Consider the following 19,956-nt stretch of genomic DNA (forward strand, 5'->3'; position numbering starts at 1 on the left):
GCTGGAGAACTGTTTCTGCACACTGCTTCAGGAAATTCAGAGACAGCTTGTAAGTGTTCAGGCTGTGTGGGTGGGTGATTAACTGATTGAACACAGGAGATTAACACAGGATAGGTAACAAGTGAATAAATAGGTAAAATAGATTAAACTAATCATGCTGGAGGAGCAGAAGAAAAACATTGGAAACTTATCAAAGGAAGCAAAACTGACAGCAATAGACAAGAACCAATGATTACAAAAACCTAGAACTCGAGGAAAAGAAAAAAAATACAATCCAATAACTGTTACTTGTGATTCCTTGAGTTTTAAAAACCTAATGGAAAACAGAGCTTTCGGGTATCAGGCCCTCTCCTGTGCACCTAAATCCAATCCAGACAGACACATGCACTCTATAATTTACAGATTAGGCTAAAAAACGTTTTTGTTGTTGTTGCCTGCAGTCAGGAATGAATCATTCCCTAGTTACACGGCTATAGGCTCAGGCTGTTGGGGGGACTTCCCATGAGCGTTACTTGTCATCTTCCCATGTATATGTCGCTACTTCATGTCATTAATTTAGTCTTTTTCTTCCATAGTTTCTGTTTTGTCCTTGGTCACTGTACTCTTCTCTTGACTTCCCCCCTCAGTTCCAGTTGTTTGTAGTAGATGCCTGTCCTCCTTGTATCCTGGGGCTGCTGGAGGTGTCTTCCTGTTGAACAGGAGTTCTTCCTTCTCAACATTACCAAGTACTTGTTCATAAAAAATCTGATCATTAAAGATTCCTCTCTCAGTACCTTTCTCAAAACAACTGTTGTTGTAAATTGGTGCTATATAAATACAACTTCCTGTGCCTGCGTGGGTTTCCTCCAAGTACACAATAGTCCTCCCACATCCCTAAGAGATGTTTGTTAGGTTAAATGATGATTTGAGCCGTAGGTGTGATTATGATTACTTTCTATCTCTGTCTGGTCTGTGATGGACTGGCAGGCTATCCAGAGTGAACACAGATTCTGCTAGAATAGACTTCATCCATCCATCTAAAGTGGATGGATATTACTGGTCCAATTAGAATTTTGGCAGAATTGTATATACAATATGTACATATCATATGAGCAATCTCACACATTACAAGAAACTGTTTTAATATGGACTAAAAATTTAGCTTGAATAATATGAAAAATATGTTGAACAAAACAAAAATACACATAAAATATTAAAATCCTAAGTCTTCAGAAAACTATAAGAGTTTTGTCATCAGCACCAAACAACACCAAAGGTAGAACAGAACTTTGTTTGAAGGACCCTTGGGCTTTAAGTCTGTTGCACTCAGTAGGTTTTTCTTGCATCACACTTGTGAACAGTCTAATAAAGGAAATGCCACTATTCTTTTAAAAGCTGTTAAACAAATAACAAGATGTGATGTGCTTTTCTAACCACAAGACATTTAATAAAGGGAATAAAAGCTCCAGAAAAATCCAGCCGTCTCTCAAGCAGTCATGAGGGAACACCAGCCAGTTAACTTAATTACTGCCTGCAAACAAAAAAGCAATTTCTCCGCCTGGATTCATTTGCTTATCATCGAGTGCTGAATAAAGACTTTGTAATGAGACCGCTGTTTGTGAGAAGCACTGGTGTATTTTTCCACAAAAAAACATGAGTTAAATAACTGTGCGTGGTGACAAGCAGCGCTTAGGAAGAACGTCATACCCTAGCCTTACATCCAACTTTACTGTATGTCCCCTTTCTGAACTGTTTTTCCTGCAGCTATAAGTACTAAAGGTATGTGAACCATATGGCACGGGGGAAAACATCTGTTTTGATTAGAGAAGGGAGGCATCCTCTAAGGGTGCCACTGAAGCTGCCAAAAAAGATACTGTACTTGTGTGCGTTTGCATTTTTTCTTCATTTTTAGCCACACGACTAGGAATGAACTGGACAATGGAGCCATCACTGTGTGCCAGATCTCCTATCCCACACATCCACAATGACGACAGGATGCATCCAAGCGTCCTCAGCCTTCATGCTTAGAGTGAATTGCAGCGCTCACATTGCTCACTGCTCACAGAGGAAGCCTCGGGGCACGCTGAGGTTGGGGCTGAGGAAAAGAGCTCCGCCAGCAGTTGGCAGTGAGGTCGAAGCTGGGTAATAGGAAGGGGGCTGGGTGTTGAGGTGAAGAGAGAGTTTTATACTGAACTAGTGCTGCTCAAACCTCTGTTTGAACTGAAAGGGAATGTTGTAGCTTTAAGCCAGGGATATATCAAATTTCAGAAAAGCAGAATCCTTAATCAGCAGCAGCATGACAAAACAAAACCAGAAATAACAAAGCTGATCAGAAGCTGTGTCTGATATTTATGCGTTTTATTTGATCATTTCGTTGAGCTTTTTCTATTTCCTGGAGTTGCTGTCAAATGCCCAGGACAGTGTTTTTCTCCAAATTTAATCTCTTTGTTATATTAATAAACCACCTTTTGATAAAGATGACATATTCAACATATTAAATTAGAAACAAAACAATGGAACCTACATGAATGAGAACTTTAAGATATATAGCCTCTGTAGCATTTCTGCCTAAGTTTAGGGGTCAGTGCAAATTGATTGATAACTATCCATTTAAACTAGTCCTCAAAGAAAGTGTAAGTTCCATAAGTACTATCACAAGAAATACAAACAACATGTATTTATTTGAAGTTAAGGCCACACTAACTCATATGAGTTGTGGCCAAAATGTTCTGGAAATCAGTCCATAAAATAATAAAAAAGCAATACCTCATTTCAATTTGTCCAATCTCCCCTTCAGGCTCCTCTTTGTTAAATGGCCGGTATTTAACTCATATTTACTTAGTCCCTATGGACCCCAAAGCGCTTTACACTACATTCAGTCATCCACCCATTCACACACTGGTGATGGCAAGCTACATTGTAGCCGCAGCTGCCCTGGGGCGCACTGATAGAGGCGAGGCTGCCGGACACTGGCGCCACCGGGCCCTCTGACCACCACCCAGCAGTAGGCAATGGGTGAAGTGTCTTGCCCAAGGACACAACGATCGAGACTGTCAGAGCCGGGGTTCGAACCGGCAACTTTCCGATTACAAGACGAACGGCCAACTCTTGAGCCACGATCGCCTCACATGTTAGCATGTCTGGCATTTATATTTTGCTTCTCAATTCACAAAAAGGTCCTATTTTGTTTCCGTGCAATAGATCTCATTGCATGGATCATTCATTTTACCTCTGCTCTGATTCTCTTTACATTTGTGAAAACAAATGTGTGCTCACAATCAAACACCTGACTGATGTGCTGCCTTCAGGGGCCGTCTGTTTTTATTAAGCACTGCGGTCAATTCCCAGATGTGTCAAAACACAGCTTCCAAAAAGCTATTTCAAATTATCAGCCGAACTGAACGTGGTCTGGAAAATGCACAAGATGACTTTAACGGCAAGACTGGTAAAATATAAATTCGTTTTTAACTTTCAGGAACTTTTCGATCGCTTTGCATTTAACTTGTGCTAGAAAACCAAAAGTATCAAAAAAGTATTATTTTAAAAGAAAGAGTATATGCAAAGTAGCAGATGCACCCATAACTCAGTGCCCTGATTTATCTCTAATCAGCTGATATTTTTTGTTTTTCTTTGTTTTTTAAACATGAACAGCATCTATGAGATGTGAGGTCTTGGTGACCTACAGACATAAGGAAACACTTTAAACCTCAGCCCTTGGTTGTTGTGTGGCTCTCAGCCTTTATTCTGGCCTTCAGTAAATGGAACAAAGTTCAATCAGACTGAGACCACTTACTTGACTTGGTCAGTAAAGAATAGTCCACCTTGTCACCCTGAAAAGCTCTTTGGTTGCTTTGCATGTGTGTTTATGATCACTACTTTTACCCCTAACATTCAGATTCAAATCAGGCTGCTATTGTTCTGGAAGGTTAACTGTGGCTGTATAAAATTGAAATGAATGCATGGCTGATTGTTGAACAGCTGAGGTGAAAGAGACACTCACATGTCTGGAGAGGTTGTCACTCTTGCAGTCTAAATCATACCTGCAGAGAAAAAGGAAAAAGATTCAATATCCGAACATGGACAGTGGCAGCACAAACTGACTGACAGATATGTGACTGAAAGGGGACCGTAGTGTCATTTTTTTGCCTTCATTATCTAGAGGCATTAATGCAAGGTACAGCAGTTCTCACTAATCACTGTAAAGAAGCTATTCATGCTTAACACAGGTTTGTGATGGCGGGACCAAAAGCTTCACTAAAACGATTTCATGCATGTGGGTACATAATTACCAGGCTCAGTACTTTTAGGTCAGGTGAAGGCTTCAGCAATTTTACCACCCAAATTTTCCAGCTTTCAATTATGACGGTTTAATAGCTTTTGGTTTGCAGTCAGTATGTATCTACAATGCCAATTAGATTATTTTAAAAACTGCATAAAATATATTTCAAAAAGAAAGAAATAACACAGAGAAATATTCAGGGAATCAACCAGAGTCAGCATGCTACGTATTGTATTCAATAAACACCACGTTTATAAAACTTCATATAACTATCATCTATAGTATTTATATTATATATGCATATGCACATACATGCACCTGCACACAGTCAGACATACACAAACACACCCGTCACAGATTAATGGATCTCAGTGGTCTATTCTTACACTCATAATGAGTAATATAGTGATGAGGTGCTTAAATGCTTTTGGAGGATTTTTGCATCTGGGAATATTGTTAACTTTAAAGCACAACAAGGCCCCGCATTGCCTCAAGGTTTAGCTATTCTATTTCAGCTAAATCGCAAATCCACTGACTGAAGCAATAAGAAACTCCAATGAAATTTTACTCGAGACATGTACTCTCGAGTAGAGTCTGGGTAGGTCTGGAACCAGCCAGAGAGGCACTAGTCCTGCAGTTTTTGTTGCTGCATCAGGTTATTGTACATGTATTAACATGATGAGCGTGTCACTCTAGGTTTGTCATTTTTCATACAGATGTATTTCAACCCAAACTATAGTCTTAACCTATAAGCAAGTGCATCCAAGTGCCTAAACCCAACCACACAATTTATTTAGTGTCTAAATCTAAATAACAAGTAAAAATGAAATTAAAAATTAGGTCAAAATTAAACAACTTGGACCAGGTTAACATTTAATGAGATTTAATGACCTCTCAATATTCCTCTCAAAGTTTTTAACTACGGAACAAATTACTACTAGTGTTGAGGGTTTTTTTACCTGCCTGTTTGCAACTGTGCTATTTGAAATTGTGTACCAATTAGAAGAGCAGTAATACAGGGAGTGCAGAATTATTAGGCAAGTTGTATTTTTGAGGAATAATTTTATTATTGAACAACAACCATGTTCTCAATGAACCCAAAAAAACTCATTAATATCAAAGCTGAATGTTTTTGGAAGTAGTTTTTAGTTTGTTTTTAGTTTTAGCTATTTTAGGGGGATATCTGTGTGTGCAGGTGACTATTACTGTGCATAATTATTAGGCAACTTAACAAAAAACAAATATATACCCATTTCAATTATTTATTTTTACCAGTGACACCAATATAACATCTCCACATTCACAAATATACATTTCTGACATTCAAAAACAAAACAAAAACAAATCAGCGACCAATATAGCCACCTTTCTTTGCAAGGTCACTCAAAAGCCTGCCATCCATGGATTCTGTCAGTGTTTTGATCTGTTCACCATCAACATTGCGTGCAGCAGCAACCACAGCCTCACAGACACTGTTCAGAGAGGTGTACTGTTTTCCCTCCTTGTAAATCTCACATTTGATGATGGACCACAGGTTCTCAATGGGGTTCAGATCAGGTGAACAAGGTGGCCATGTCATTAGTTTTTCTTCTTTTATACCCTTTCTTGCCAGCCACGCTGTGGAGTACTTGGACGCGTGTGATGGAGCATTGTCCTGCATGAAAATCATGTTTTTCTTGAAGGATGCAGACTTCTTCCTGTACCACTGCTTGAAGAAGGTGTCTTCCAGAAACTGGCAGTAGGACTGGGAGTTGAGCTCGACTCCATCCTCAACCCGAAAAGGCCCCACAAGCTCATCTTTGATGATACCAGCCCAAACCAGTACTCCACCTCCATCTTGCTGGCGTCTGAGTCGGACTGGAGCTCTCTGCCCTTTACCAATCCAGCCACGGGCCCATCCATCTGGCCTATCAAGACTCACTCTCATTTCATCAGTCCATAAAACCTTAGAAAAACCAGTCTTGAGATATTTCTTGGCCCAGTCTTGACGTTTCAGCTTGTGTGTCTTGTTCAGTGGTGGTCGTCTTTCAGCCTTTCTTACCTTGGCCATGTCTCTGAGTATTGCACACCTTGTGCTTTTGGGCACTCCAGTGATGTTGCAGCTCTGAAATATGGCCAAACTGGTGGCAAGTGGCATCTTGGCAGCTGCACGCTTGACTTTTCTCAGTTCATGGGCAGTTATTTTGCGCCTTGGTTTTTCCACACGCTTCTTGCGACCCTGTTGACCTTTTTGAATGAAACGCTTGATTGTTTGATGATCACGCTTCAGAAACTTTGCAATTTTGAGACTGCTGCATCCCTCTGCAAGATATCTCACTATTTTTGACTTTTCTGAGCCTGTCAAGTCCTTCTTTTGACCCATTTTGCCAAAGGAAAGGACGTTGCCTAATAATTATGCACACCTGATATAGGGTGTTGTCATTAGACCACACCCCTTCTCATTACAGAGATGCACATCACCTAATATGCTTAATTGGTAGTAGGCTTTCGAGCCTATACAGCTTGGAGTAAGACAACATGCATGAAGAGGATGATGTGGACAAAATACTCATTTGCCTAATAATTCTGCACTCCCTGTATAGTAGTTTTTATAGTAATTTTTAGTATTGATTTAATATCTGAGCATCATTTTGTTTGACAGCCCTTCACGCAAGTGACAGGAAACCCCACGGGGTAGACCTGCAACCTACTTGCAGGTCAGGGGACACTCTACTTAGCCTGCTGCTACCACCACCATACTTCAGCAGTATATGATGGATGGATGGAGTGCTCTTGGCACCCAGTATTGTTGTAGCTACTCTGTCAGTGCACCAACACCAAACAAGATCTCATGTATGGTAAGAGAATGCATTGGATGGTAATACCTGAGAGGATGCTAACACCAGATGACAAAAACATTAACAGAGCGATTGTGACACTGCCTGTAGCACTAGAATAGAATAGAATAGAATAGAATAGAATAGAATAGCCTTTATTGTCATTGTACAGAGTACAACGAAATTGGAGTGCCACTCCCTTGGTGCAAGATAAATAATAAATATAAATGTAAAATATAAAAAGTACAATAAAATAATCGCAAGTACTCAAACAATAGTAAGTACGATATATACAGGATAGCAGCATTAATATAATGACAGTATGAATAGCAGCATAATATAATGGCAGTGACGGTATGGTATAGCTAAGCAGGTTCAATTGTTTTTGTGCTTATTTACTACGGTGATAGCTCTGGGAAAGAAGCTATCCCTGAATCTGTTTGTCCTGGTTTTATGTGACCTGTACCGTCGGCCTGACGGTAATAGTTCAAACAGTTGATTGCTGGGGTGAGAGTGCACCCTAAAAAATTATTCAGGGGCTTAGTAAATATCATTATAATTCTAAGTTAGATGACCTTGATTAAATCTCTGAAAATCACAAAAGTGTTATCTTGAGTTGAAAATACTGAAAAGAATGCTTAAATTTTCAACACCAGTTTTTGAGTTGAACTGAGCTCTTTTGTTCAAGTTTATTTAAAAGAAAAAATTCTGTATTTGAAACACAGGGTGCATTATTTAAATCTACTCAATATATCTCATAGAAAGTACTCAAAATAACTGAGACACTGGTATTCATACTTATCATTGTCTTTAACTTTAATTATTAATGGTTCAAAATCAATATAATTTTGTCCCCCAATACTAACTTAAAACTTTGAGTAAGACTAATGACCTTTGGCATGTACCGCGCGCGAGGAGCATGGCCTCATGGGAGATTTTCTGCACGTTGAACGAGACAGACACACATCCACTGCAAACTTGGTAACGTTTTCAGGTAAGTGACCAATTCTTACATTAGCTGTCTTTATCCACACCGTTCTTTTATAACATGTTCTGAAGAAAGCGTTTGTCATGGTGGCTCACTTTTCGCAGCGTGTTTGTGCATGTTAATTTAAGTTTTCAACCCGTCTTCCAGTCAAGGCGGCGGGAAACCGCGCCCTTTTATCCTTTTACGTTCTGAGTCGCTATCTGCGTTCCGGGTAATTTGACCGGAATGTCCCGGTACCAGCGACCTGACCGTTTAATCGGGGGCATTTTAGGAACCACGTGAAAGCAGGTGTGCTCAGACATTTCTAGAAAATGGCCCTGTTGAGTCGCGGTGCGGGAGCTGCGGTAGTCACGCGGCCTGACTCACTCTGTCAGGTTGTTCAGGAGATGAACAGACGTCATCAATGGCTTTGGTAACTAAGAAGATCTGCCCGCGGAACAGTTCATAGCAGCAACCATGCTGCTTAGCTTTCTTGTTCTATGTGGGGTCTTTCAGAGCATATAAGACGCTGCTTTCAGCTTTGTCCCGAACAGGGCCAGTTTTTGAGAGAACGCTGAGAGGACCGCCCGGGTCAGCAGATTACCTCATCCAGGGCCGGTCCAAAGTACTATGGGGCCTTAAGTAAATTTAGACTCGGGGCCCTACTTCCTTTCAGATCCCAGAAAATAATGAAAAAAAAAAAGCTTTGGTCCTTTGGGTCAAGCCAAAAGTATCATCATTTCCAGTATAGTTACTCCCAATTTACATAAATAAATGTTTATTTCAATCCAAGTTAAAATTTCTTATAAGAGATTGATGTTATGGCAGATTACTCAGTGACATGTTTTGTAATGATAAAGTTTTGATTTGTATTTTTTCAGCACCATCTTCACCACCAGGAGAAAAAAATCTGCATCAACTACAAAGTAAAGCAGGTAATTTTACTCAGAGGACTTGATGTGTTAAATTTTGGAATGATATGATATTGTTTTAAACAAGCTGAGTAGTGGATGGTGATACCACCTAAATATTTATACTGGTTTTGTGGTGGGTTATTTTAGTCATACAAATGCCAAATCTAAATTTTGAGAATTTTTCAGTTCGGTAAATATATTGATGAGTTCATGGTCTGTCATCTAGTGTCACCATACTATCTTTTTATTTATACAGCGTGGTGATGTGATTCAGATTATTTCAATGTGGTTAAGTATTGTACTTTGTTCCATGTTGACTTATTTGTAAGTTGTATCCTCCACCTGAATTGGTAGTGAGTATTGGTTATTCAATCAGTTAATCATACAAAAACTGTGTAAATATGGTTATACACCATTCTGTCATCTTCATACTGTGAGACATATTTTCTCACAGGTGATGAGATGGCAGTGTAAACTCTGCAAACATGAGGAGTCATCAAAAGTGTCACTACTCAAACATTATCGAGTGAAACATGGTACATTTGGTCATGGCTATTCCATACCCTGTCTTCATTTGAATTGTCCTTGCTCTTTTAAGACATGGGGTGCCTTAGGCTCACACTTGTCTAGGTCTCACAGTTCGCATGAAATAGAAGAGTGTGAGGTCCTTCCAACTATTAGATGTAAAATCTGTGACTCTTTTTACCTGGATCCTTCTGGGAAAATGACCTAATACATCCCAGAGTACTTGGTGACACTTACCCCTTAACACCATATCGTGTTGAAGGCAAGAAAATGGTGTCAATAAAACGTCACATTGTTTGTTAGTGTAAGGGGAAAGACTCAGATACCCCCTTTCTTTTTCTTTTTTCTTGTGGTTTTTATTCTGCAGATGGACTCCGTTGCCTTGAAAGTAATTTTTGGACAACAGAGTGAGAAGCTTGTGCTCTCTTCTGGAATACCCAGGACTGTTGAGGAGTTGCATGAGACAGTGAGAGAGACATTTGGGCTAGTTGAGGATTTCACATTGCACTATTATGATGACTCATTTGGAGATTTCTTTACACTTCATTCTCCCAACCAAATCAAAGATAGGGGTACAGTCAAAGCTGTGGTCATTCCATCAGTAGTGCTTACATTGATTCCTCAGTGTGAAAATCCCTCAGATGTAAGTTCACTGAATGAAAGTTCAAGCTCTTCAACCTATAAAACCACAGAGGACCAAACAGATGGATCATCTCGGTCTTCAGACAACACTGTCATACTCTCCCCTCTTCAAAGTCCTCTGAAGACTACATGGCCAGATGAAATTGTCATTCCACTTTTCTCTGTGGCAACAGAGACTGTACTGAAAAATGCCAATGAAGTCTTTGTTCAAAATGGCACTGTGCTGAACAATACTTCAGTCAAGTCAGATATAATGGAAAAATTAGCTGATTATATGTACAGCTACACAGCCTAGTTTGGAGAAGTGGCAGAGGCTCTGGTCAAAAAGCACCCATGTCTGACAGAGCCAGGCAGTCGTAATGGCTGGATGGGATGGATGTATAGTCTTAAATACAAGATGGGAAATTACAGGTCAAAGTTACGAAGTCTTGGAGTTCCAGAGGTTACTTGCAACTCACTGAAGAACAAGCACCCTGAAGAACAAGCAACCAAGGCTCCAGCGAAGAACATAAAGAAGGCGCGGAAAGGAGAAGTGCTGTTTCTGCCACACTATCCAGGACAAGATGGTAAAGAACAGCAAGAGCTGGAGCGACAACAACTGATTGATGAGTGTAAGAAGAAAAACAGCACAGCCATCAAGGATTTAATGTGCAAAACCTTTGCACATAGAAGACATGATATTATCAGCCAACAGCTGAGTGTCAGCGACATCAAGGACAGATGGCCGGCGTTGTTTGACGTCTCCCAAGTAAGTGAACATTTAAAGGGAGATCCACTTGTAAATAAAATTTGGTCTGTTAGATCCCCCATCATAAGATAAGTGAGGAAAAACATGTTGCTACCATCCTAGTGATTTTGATGATCTTGCAGCAGCCAGGTTGCTTTAATTTGTCATAAGACTCTAGAATCACTAGGAGTTTGAATCAAAATGAGGAATCTGAATCAAAACCAGAATGGTTCTAATCGAAACCATTCCCAAGCCTAGGGAACAATAAATGCTAGTAATTTCCGTTCACTTAACTTGTTTTAGGCTAAGCTAATGTAACCTCACTGAAGAATGACTGGGCTGATTGCAAAGTGCCTTTGTCTCACTTATCTAACTCTGGAGCACATAACGACAGACTAGATTTTACTGAAGAGTAAAGAGTGAAGAGTAATTTAATATTTTTATGACACGTTGGTTACGTATTGTAACCCCAGATTCTATGAGTATAGGCGCAGCCCTTTAAGTGGGTATTCCCCTTGTGCGCGCAGCACTGAAGTATTTTAGTCCACGCCCACCTGCTGTGTGGGCCTCACCCTGGTCTAGTATAAGTTACGGTGAGACCAGGAAATCGGCTCTACCGTTTTTCTTCAGCCAGCCAGAAGATGTCCAGCGAGACCATCCGTCTGTGTCCATCCTGCCAGACCGGCTACATCATGTCGTATGACCGACATGCCGTCTGCGTGGGCTGCCTCGGTCCTCACCATGCGGACCTTGCCCTCACACCTTAATCCTATTGCTGCTCCTGTTAGCTCCTCCCGCCAGAGGAAAAGCAGCGGAGGTCAGCCTTTTTCAAGGCTGATGCTGAGGAGGCGTTCCTGCTAAGAGAGAGGTACTCGCTGGAAGAAGCCATCGAGTTCTTCGATGGTGGGCCGGAATTGGATGATTCCACCCACCGTGAGGAAAACGGCAGTGGTGGCAGCTCCACTGCCTCCGAGCTGGGCAGCCTGGCGACAGAAGGGAGGCGGATGAGCGGACGCTCATCCACCCCTGGCTTTCACATGTCGGCGAGGACGCCGCTCCCAGTTGTTGGTGCGCTGCTCCTGGATCTGCCTGGCATCATCCAGGAGGCAGCTGGTGAGAAGGGACTTCCCGTCCCTCAGCCTGCTCCACCCCCATCGGATGATCTGGAGGGAAGGTATGGCTCCGCTCACTCTCGTTGCCCAGATCCCATCTGGCCTCAGTTCCCGGCGGTGATGACCTACCTCTCTGAGGCAGCAGCAGAGCCAGCGAAGATTAGAGCGCCGGTCTCTACCTAGGGCTTCACAGAGGGCTTCACAGACCGGAGTTTTCCGCCTGTTCCCCCTCTAGAGCCGAGCCTTGCTTCAGTTTTCGGCACCAAAATGACCAAGGTCGTTGGATAGCGACCGGCCCATCCCGCCAAGCTTGACCAGCTGATAGCAAGGTTCACTGATCACGCACATCAATGCACTGTTCAGTCAGCTGCAGTGACTAACAACACTGCCTTGCTAGCGTTTGTCATCTCCAGGAAGGTGGAGGAAGCAGAGCGGCCAGAGGAGTTGAAAGGCTTTCTCTGTAAAGCCGCTGACGCGATTCTGAATATGTGCGCCACTTCAGCGGTGTGTTCCTCTCGCATTGCTGCCTGGCAGACAATGGTTCAGAGGGCAACCTGGCTCCGCCTCTTCCCTCCAAGATTATACAATCTCACAGGGAAATAGTGCAAGGAATTCATAAAATAAAATTTAGAAGCTTAGTGGAAGATAATACTTTATGTTAAGGCTTTAGTCTGCATACTGAACAACTCCACTTATATGGATTTATGTCTGGATGAGTAAATTAATCTTTTGCATGTTAGAAAATAAGGTCCAGGTTGCAAAAAATGGTAGTTCCACTTAAAGATTTTTTTTTTTGATTGAATCAGAATTTTGGCCTTCAGATTTTTTTGTCCTTGGTTTTTTGTCCTCTCCCATCCAGGTCAGTGCAGAGTTTCATAGGATTACGACCCTGAACCTTGAACCAAAGTTCATGTCATCGTTGGACTTGTATTCATCCAAACTCCTGTCCTTGTTTCAAGCCAAGAAAGGTGCTGCTGGACAACGCCACAGGGCACAGTTAAACCTTCTGCTTCAGGTAAGGAAGATTGCATTTTCTAACCACAAAAACGTTCCAACACAGCATTGAAGAGGCCCTTCCACTAAAAACGGCTTTTCTTAGGTTTCTGTTCAATATTTTAGCTCCACAGGTGTTCTTACCTTGATGGTGGGTGTGAAAACAGGTCAACAACAGAAAAAAAATAGTTATGTTTAAGCTAGAAATGGTAAGTCATGTTTTAAATGTGCAAATTTTGCCTCAGTTGAGACTTCCTGTTTTACAGAGTGGAAATTCCATCGAGAAAAAACGAGAAGTCATCATCAGATGTCTCATTGACCATCTGGGAGAGGATCCAAGTGCCTTAATCAAAACCTTTGAGGTTGGTGCAATAAATCTGTTTTAGGAATATTAGTAGTTTATTTTAGCTTGTGAGATCATAGAAAAGTTTTAAGATACTGTTCTAAAGAAAAAAAAACACTTCAAAGCATACAAAAGAATAGCATTTGCTCAAAGATTTTGGAGCACAGTGTCCACATATTATGAGTACCGGTGATGTCATACAAATGAAACTTTTTGTTTCAATGTTTGGAAATATGTGAGCTTAAAACAGTTGTTTCTCTTTTTAAAGGACGGTGCTGATGCTGTCTTTGTTGAAGAGGCTTTGGCTGAGGAGGTGATGAAGATTTACCTGCTGCAGAATCAAGACAGGTCAGGCGAACCTACTGATGTGGGTATTGTTATTGAAGGCGTTACTGTTCTGGGCAAACTTGGGAATCTGAGCAAAGCCTGTTGCTATCTTTTGGGACTGTGCTATGCTCTGGATCTGAAATACCCCAAGAATTTCAAATGCACATTTGAAGCATTTCAAAAAGTGTTCATGGAGCTGGATCCAGGAAACCTTTCTGTCAAGGTTCAAAGACTGAAAAATGACCTCTGTTCATTGTAGACAAAATTTCACAGGGCTGTTCTTAAAGTGCTAGACTTGTTAAGTGACATGTAATGCTCATCAAAAGGTTCAGTTGCGGCATTACATTGTGTTGACATTCCTGTTCATAAATAATGTTTGTACCATAAACTGTGTTTTTGTATTAACTTTCCAGATTCACATTAAGGTGTAAATGGGAGAGTATCTTCTGTATGCTTTTTTTTTTTTTTTTTTTTTTTTTTTTTTAAGCACAATCCTTTTTGAAACCTTTATATTTAAATTATGGATGTTTTTTGGTCACTCTTTAGTTATAATCTTCCCAATTTTTTGGAATCAAAATAAGATGTTCAAAAACTATGTCACAGTGCAAATGTTTTTTTTTTTTTTTTCAGGATTTTTTTTTTTTTTGGGATCTTAATTTTATTTTTGTCATTTGACCTTTTCTGAAAAGGTAAAGCACTGCGTTCACTTGAGCCACTTCTATTCTTTGTATGGCAGGTACATTTTTCTTGTTGTTAGCATCAATATGCCAGTTTTACAGAGTTTTATCAAGCATGCCAATTTGAATGCAATTTTATTATATAAGGCTGTTGTGACTGAAATTTTATCCAAGTTTTATCCACTGAATGTAGAACAGATTTCAGCTCACTGTGTTCAGAGAAGGAATCTGCTAAATGTGTGATTCACAAAAAAGCTGTTTAAAATAAATCATTGTGAACAATGTTGAACTGACGTGGTTCTTTTTTCCTGTGTGTGTGTGTGTATATATATATATATAAATAAAATAAACACTTAACTTAAGCAAAAACGTTAATTACAATTAACTTAAAAATATTAAGTAAATTGAACCATTATTTAAAAACAAATAATTGTAATGGTGTAGGTTAAATGTGCCAAGCATTTCAGCATTTCCTAATTAATATTTTATGTAGTTTCAACTTTTGGTTACTGTTGTTTTAACTTACATTTTCAATTGTATTTACTCAATTTTGTATGTTACTGTAACATCTTTAATTGTTCATAACAACTTATTCCATTTTAGTTGGATTTACTCAATAAGGTGTATTTAAGAGATGTGATTGTTTTTGCATTTACTCATTATTTTTGAGTGTAAAAGTGTTGCACCAAAATATTTAAGTAATTATCAGTTTTAGTTCTTAGAGTGTGGTCCTTGATGATATTGCCAGCTCTGCTGAGGTACCGAGAGTTTGCAGTGACCTCCAGGCTGGGCAGAGAGCAGCCAGTGATCTTCTGGGCTGTGTTGATGACCCTCTGCAGTACTTTCCTGTCCGCAGCTGAGCACCCTGCATACCATGTTGTTATGCCGTACGTTAGGATGCTCTCTATGGTGTCTCTGTAAAATGTCACCAGCAGCCTCTCCTCCAGGTTGTTCCTCCTGAGCACTCTCAGAAAGTGGAGACGCTGCTGGGCCTTTTTAACCACCGCCGTGGTATTTGCAGTCCAGGAGAGGTCATCAGAGATCTGCACGCCCAGAAACCTCATGGAGTGTACCCTCTCCACACAGTTCCCGTGAATGTAAAGTGGGGCCGGGTCTGCTCTGCCCTTCCTGAAGTCCAAGATAAGTTCTTTAGTTTTCGTGGTGTTCAGTTGGAGGTTGTTAACTGAACACCACTCAGTCAGTCTGTTGACCTCATCTCTGTAGTCCGACTCATCCCCCCTTGAGATGAGTCCAACCACTGTGGTGTCATCCGCGAACTTTATGATGGTGTTTGAGAGATGGGTAGGGGAGCAGTCGGATGTGTAGAGCGTAAACAGGAGGGGACTCAAAACACATCCTTGTGGAGACCCGGTGCTGAGTGTGATGGTGCTGGACAGGTGGGGGCCGAGTCTGACAGACTGTGGTCTATTTGTCAGGAAGTCCTTGATCCAGAGGCAGATGGGGGTAGAGAGTCCCAGGTGAGACAGTTTCTGGACCAGGATCTCCGGGATGATATGATTGAATGCTGAGCTGAAGTCCAGAAAGAGCATTCTCACATAGCTTCCTCGGTGCTCCAGGTGACTCAGCGCAGTGTGGAGCGCTATGGTGATAGCGTCCTCGGTGGATCGATTTGTCCTGTAGGCAAATTGGTGGGGGTCCAGAGTGGGAGGCAGACCGGCCCTGATGTGCTGACAGACCAGTCTCTCAAAGCACTTCATCACTACAGGCGTAAGTGCAACAGGCCTGTAGTCATTTGGGCTGACCACAGCTGTCTTCTTGGCGATGGGGATGATGGTGGAGGTTTTGAGGCAGGGCGGGACGGTGTTTGATGACAAAGAAAGGTTGAAGATTTTAGTGAAGACTCCGGTCAGTTCATCAGCACATGCTCTGAGAACCTTTCCATGTATTCCATCAGGACCTGCCGCCTTCCTGGGATTCACTGACCTTAGAACACTATAAGCAACAATTCATTTTTACAGTCTGTCCAAACTGAAAATGATATAAGGTGATGTACAATCACTAAATATTCATTCTTCCCTTAATCTATAATGAGTTGTGACAAAGTCTGGATAAATCAGTATCCCACCAGGGGCAATCTGATAACAAACTTTTTGACTCAATGGAAAAATTGGACCAATAATTTTTTGTTTTGTTTTGTTTTTTTACATCCAGTCTACTCTCATTTCGTCTCAAACCTGATGGCTACATTACTCACAACACAAGACGACCATTTAGCTGGATATTTGGTTGTGTTACACTAGTGGTAGGAAATGTGGCCTTGAGCCATTAACCTGAAACAGAGCCCTGAAGCTTCGTTCTAACTCCCTCAGTTTTCACTTTTTATTCAGACCCAAAAGACACCAACTCAAATGTAATCACTTTAGGCAGCTTAACAAGCTTCACTTGGCTCCTTCTGATGCTGTTGAAGGTTTTACTAAAAACTTACAGGCTTTCTCTTGAGGCATGCAGTGTTAATTTTCTGGTGCCCACCGAGCTTACAGTTGTCAAATGAAAAAATAAATGTGGCAGATCTTGCAGATTTATGACTTCCATCTGTGATCGCCGCTTCCCAACAAACGCTCGTAAAGGATTCAGAAATGAGCAATTCCTGTATTTGTCCATCCTAACATTGGTCCAAAACCAAACGCAGCAGCTATGTTGTGCATGCCATCTAATCTACTTGGCTCCCCACAGAGCAATTTATCCAGCTTTATTTATTTCCTCCACCACGGAACCTCCTTCGGTGTGTCAGGTGTGTGTCAATATGCGAGTGTGGTGTATGTGCAGCAGTGTGCAGCCGAGTGTGTAAATGGAAGAGCCTGAGCGTTTCTTTCTACAGACAGCATGCCATGTACGATAAGGCGCCTGCTGACAAAACGGGGAGATGCCGTGTGTCACTACAGGATGTGGAAGAGAGCTCGAGTACAGTGCCATTACTAATATATTTCCATAAGCGCAAGGAAGACACGCTACTGTTACGCAACACACTGCCAGCAAAATGCACAGGTGCGCTTCATGTTCTATTCGCCCCTTGCCTCTGTCACTCCCAAAGGTTCATAAATGATTCATTTAATTTTATTTAATTATAAGAGACCCAAAGAGAGCAAGAGATAAAAAAAGAGAGGGAGCATGAGAGGGAGAGCGGGGGAAAAAAAAGATGTATGTATGATGATTTGGCGGCACATGTTCACCCGCACATACACACGAACACACACAAGAGTGCTAGAGTAGATGTCCCATGGCGTCTTGTGAGTGCACATTTGCTGTGTATGACTGGACGTTCGTGCGTGAATGTTTATGTAGATGACGTCACTCTGCATCGGCACTGGGCCAGACAGAATTTCTCTCGGTCCTGCGCTGTCTGTCTTTGGGAGTGGGGGGTTGCTGCTCAGAGCTCTGTTTGAACTGAGCAACGATGACTAATGACAGCACACAAATAAATGGGGCCGAAGAGGCAAGCAAACAACAGACAACGGCTCACTGACACTTCAGCGTTGTTTCCTAACAGCTTCATAAACCACTGAAAAGCTTTCAGGCTGACTGACACAAGATATCACACAAAAATTTTATTAGCGGCCTCTACACTCACATGATTGAGATGATGTTTTACCAAAAATACTGCTATAAAAGGAAGTGAAAAACCATCCGACCTTCAGCTCATGTAGTCCAAGGCCACTTTATTAAGTTGTATCTTTCTCCCCTTTTGCTTTCAGAAAGCTTTCTTCTGATTGGCTGCCCCTCACAAACAAAAGCTCTGAAAAAGCAGGTGGGTGGAGCTGCAGAGTTATGTGTCTGCCATGACGACATTAAGGATATATCCGCTCACTGAGATCATACCAAACCAAGAGTAGAAAAACTCTCAGAAGCAGCCTGAGATCTGAGCTTTTGGCTTTCAGAGATTCAACACTGACCTCATTATTTGACACCGACCCTGTTGCCTTAGAGAAAAGTATGGTGGCTCTAAAAGGTCAAAAAAAACCTTAAATATCTGCAAATGGAAAAATGGGACACAATAACGTGATGGAACAACTGCAGAAGTAAAAGAGCAAAAAACTTGTAAAGGATTGCATTTAAAAGTATAATACTATATATTTGTTACTGTTAGCAAACGTCTATCTACTGTTAGCTTATCAGCTCGGTTTTTCTGTGTACTTTTGCAACATTTTTCTATTTGCTGTTGTTTCTACTGTTACTAGTGTTTTTAGTGTCAGTGCATGTGCACATTTTCACCAGTCACCGTTTTTTCTTCTAAAATGCGTATTATTATGCATTATAAGTATTTTATGATTAAGAATATTGACATGCATGTTATATTTACAAAAAATAATTAATTTTGGATAGAAAAGTTTGCATCCCAGTGCAGCACTGTGGCACGGTTAGCACTATTGCCTCACAGCATGAAGGACCTTTGTTCGACTCCACCACCTGGCCGGGGCTTTTCTGTGTGGAGTTGCATGTCCGTGTTCGTGTGGGTTCTGTTATGTTAATTGTTACTGTGTTCCTATGTTAATGTGATGAGTGAGTGTGAATGGTTGTCTGTCCCTCTATGTTAACCCTGTGACACACTGGCGATTTGTCCAGGGTGTACACTGCATCTTGCCCTATGGTAGCTGGGATAGGCTTCAAAACTTCTGCAACTAAAACAGAATAAAACAGACTATATTCAATTCTTCTCATACTCTTTTGTTCGATTCCTTGTGTACATACACAGGGAATATTTTGTTCTTTCATCTTGGATTGTGTGTATGTTAGTTTTCAGCCTGCTTCTTTGTCCCAATCACATCTTGTCTATATTTTAAATCTCAATGTTTCCTGTTGTTTTCATCGTATTTTAATGTTAACATTCTGGATTACAGCAATAATGCAGTATTTATATTACCACAGTGAAAGAGAGGCTTCCTCTAATGCACAAACTTTTACATTTATATATAAAGCTGTGTCTTTCACACCGTGCCATTATTTATTTTGTTTTTCAGTTCAAATTCAGTCAATATTTATTGTTTTTTTTCTTTCCCCAAAATGGAAAAGAAACATGACATGCATTCTTCATGGTGAATTTCTTCTTCTGCTCTGTAAAGGTCTTTGTTTTGCAGGAGATATTCAACGTTAATATATTTAAGCAAATCTGAACTTAAAATTGGTTCCACTCTTTTATTCTTGAGTACCTTAAATATTTTTATATAGCTATATCTTTATTGTATTCCTTTTTTGGTGAGCATTTCACTTCATTTTTTGAGGTCTGATCCAATTTGCAACACTTGATTAGACCACCATCCACCCAGGGGGAGCATCTCAAACCATCAAATAAATAAATAAAGTAGGGGAGCATTCAGCATGGCCAGCGTCTATAAGGGCAGTTTGTGGAGGCTTAGTGCTAGCTGGCTATATGGGTCTATTGAAGGGATTTGAAGCTTTATAAAGAAGATGGAGGTAAGGAAGGAGTGTAGGAGCAGCAATGAAATGAGTTTCAGACCTCAGGACAAAGCAGGAGGCGAGTGCAGTTACTGGTCCTGTAATGAGAAAGAACCTGTGTGTGTACATGCATGTTAAAGCTCAACATGAGTGCAAAAGACTGCTTGAGCAGTAAAGTGTATGCATGTATGTGTGTGTGTGTGTGTGTGTGTGTGTGTATCTGGACATTTGTCTTGGTTTGAG

At 40.9% G+C, this 19,956-nt stretch overlaps 2 protein-coding genes across 4 annotated transcripts in view; one reads left to right on the plus strand and one right to left on the minus strand.

Moving 5' to 3' along the window:
• The window catches only part of LOC120730232 (copine-8-like), a 90,574-nt gene that overhangs the window by 40,584 nt on the left and 30,034 nt on the right, over window positions 1-19,956 (minus strand). For both annotated transcript variants that reach the window (XM_040026474.1, XM_040026476.1), the window contains exon 5: window positions 3,980-4,019. In XM_040026474.1, coding sequence (XP_039882408.1) covers window positions 3,980-4,019 — 40 coding nt within the window. The remainder of the gene's footprint in view (window positions 1-3,979; window positions 4,020-19,956) is intronic.
• Window positions 8,058-14,583, plus strand: LOC120730233. Of its 2 annotated transcripts, XM_040026479.1 has the most exons (5): window positions 8,058-8,976; window positions 9,848-10,870; window positions 12,821-12,976; window positions 13,221-13,316; window positions 13,566-14,583. In XM_040026479.1, exons 2-5 carry the CDS (start codon window positions 10,490-10,492, stop codon window positions 13,881-13,883), a joined length of 951 nt encoding a protein of 316 aa, XP_039882413.1. In that variant the 5' UTR covers window positions 8,058-8,976; window positions 9,848-10,489; the 3' UTR covers window positions 13,884-14,583. The 2 variants fall into 2 exon arrangements, with proteins under 2 accessions (XP_039882413.1, XP_039882412.1); XM_040026478.1 differs by having other exon boundaries at window positions 8,058-10,870.

Source organism: Simochromis diagramma, unplaced genomic scaffold (genome assembly GCF_900408965.1).
Source record: "Simochromis diagramma unplaced genomic scaffold, fSimDia1.1 OVJJ01000293.1, whole genome shotgun sequence".
In the NCBI taxonomy this organism is placed as follows: Eukaryota; Metazoa; Chordata; class Actinopteri; order Cichliformes; family Cichlidae; genus Simochromis; species Simochromis diagramma.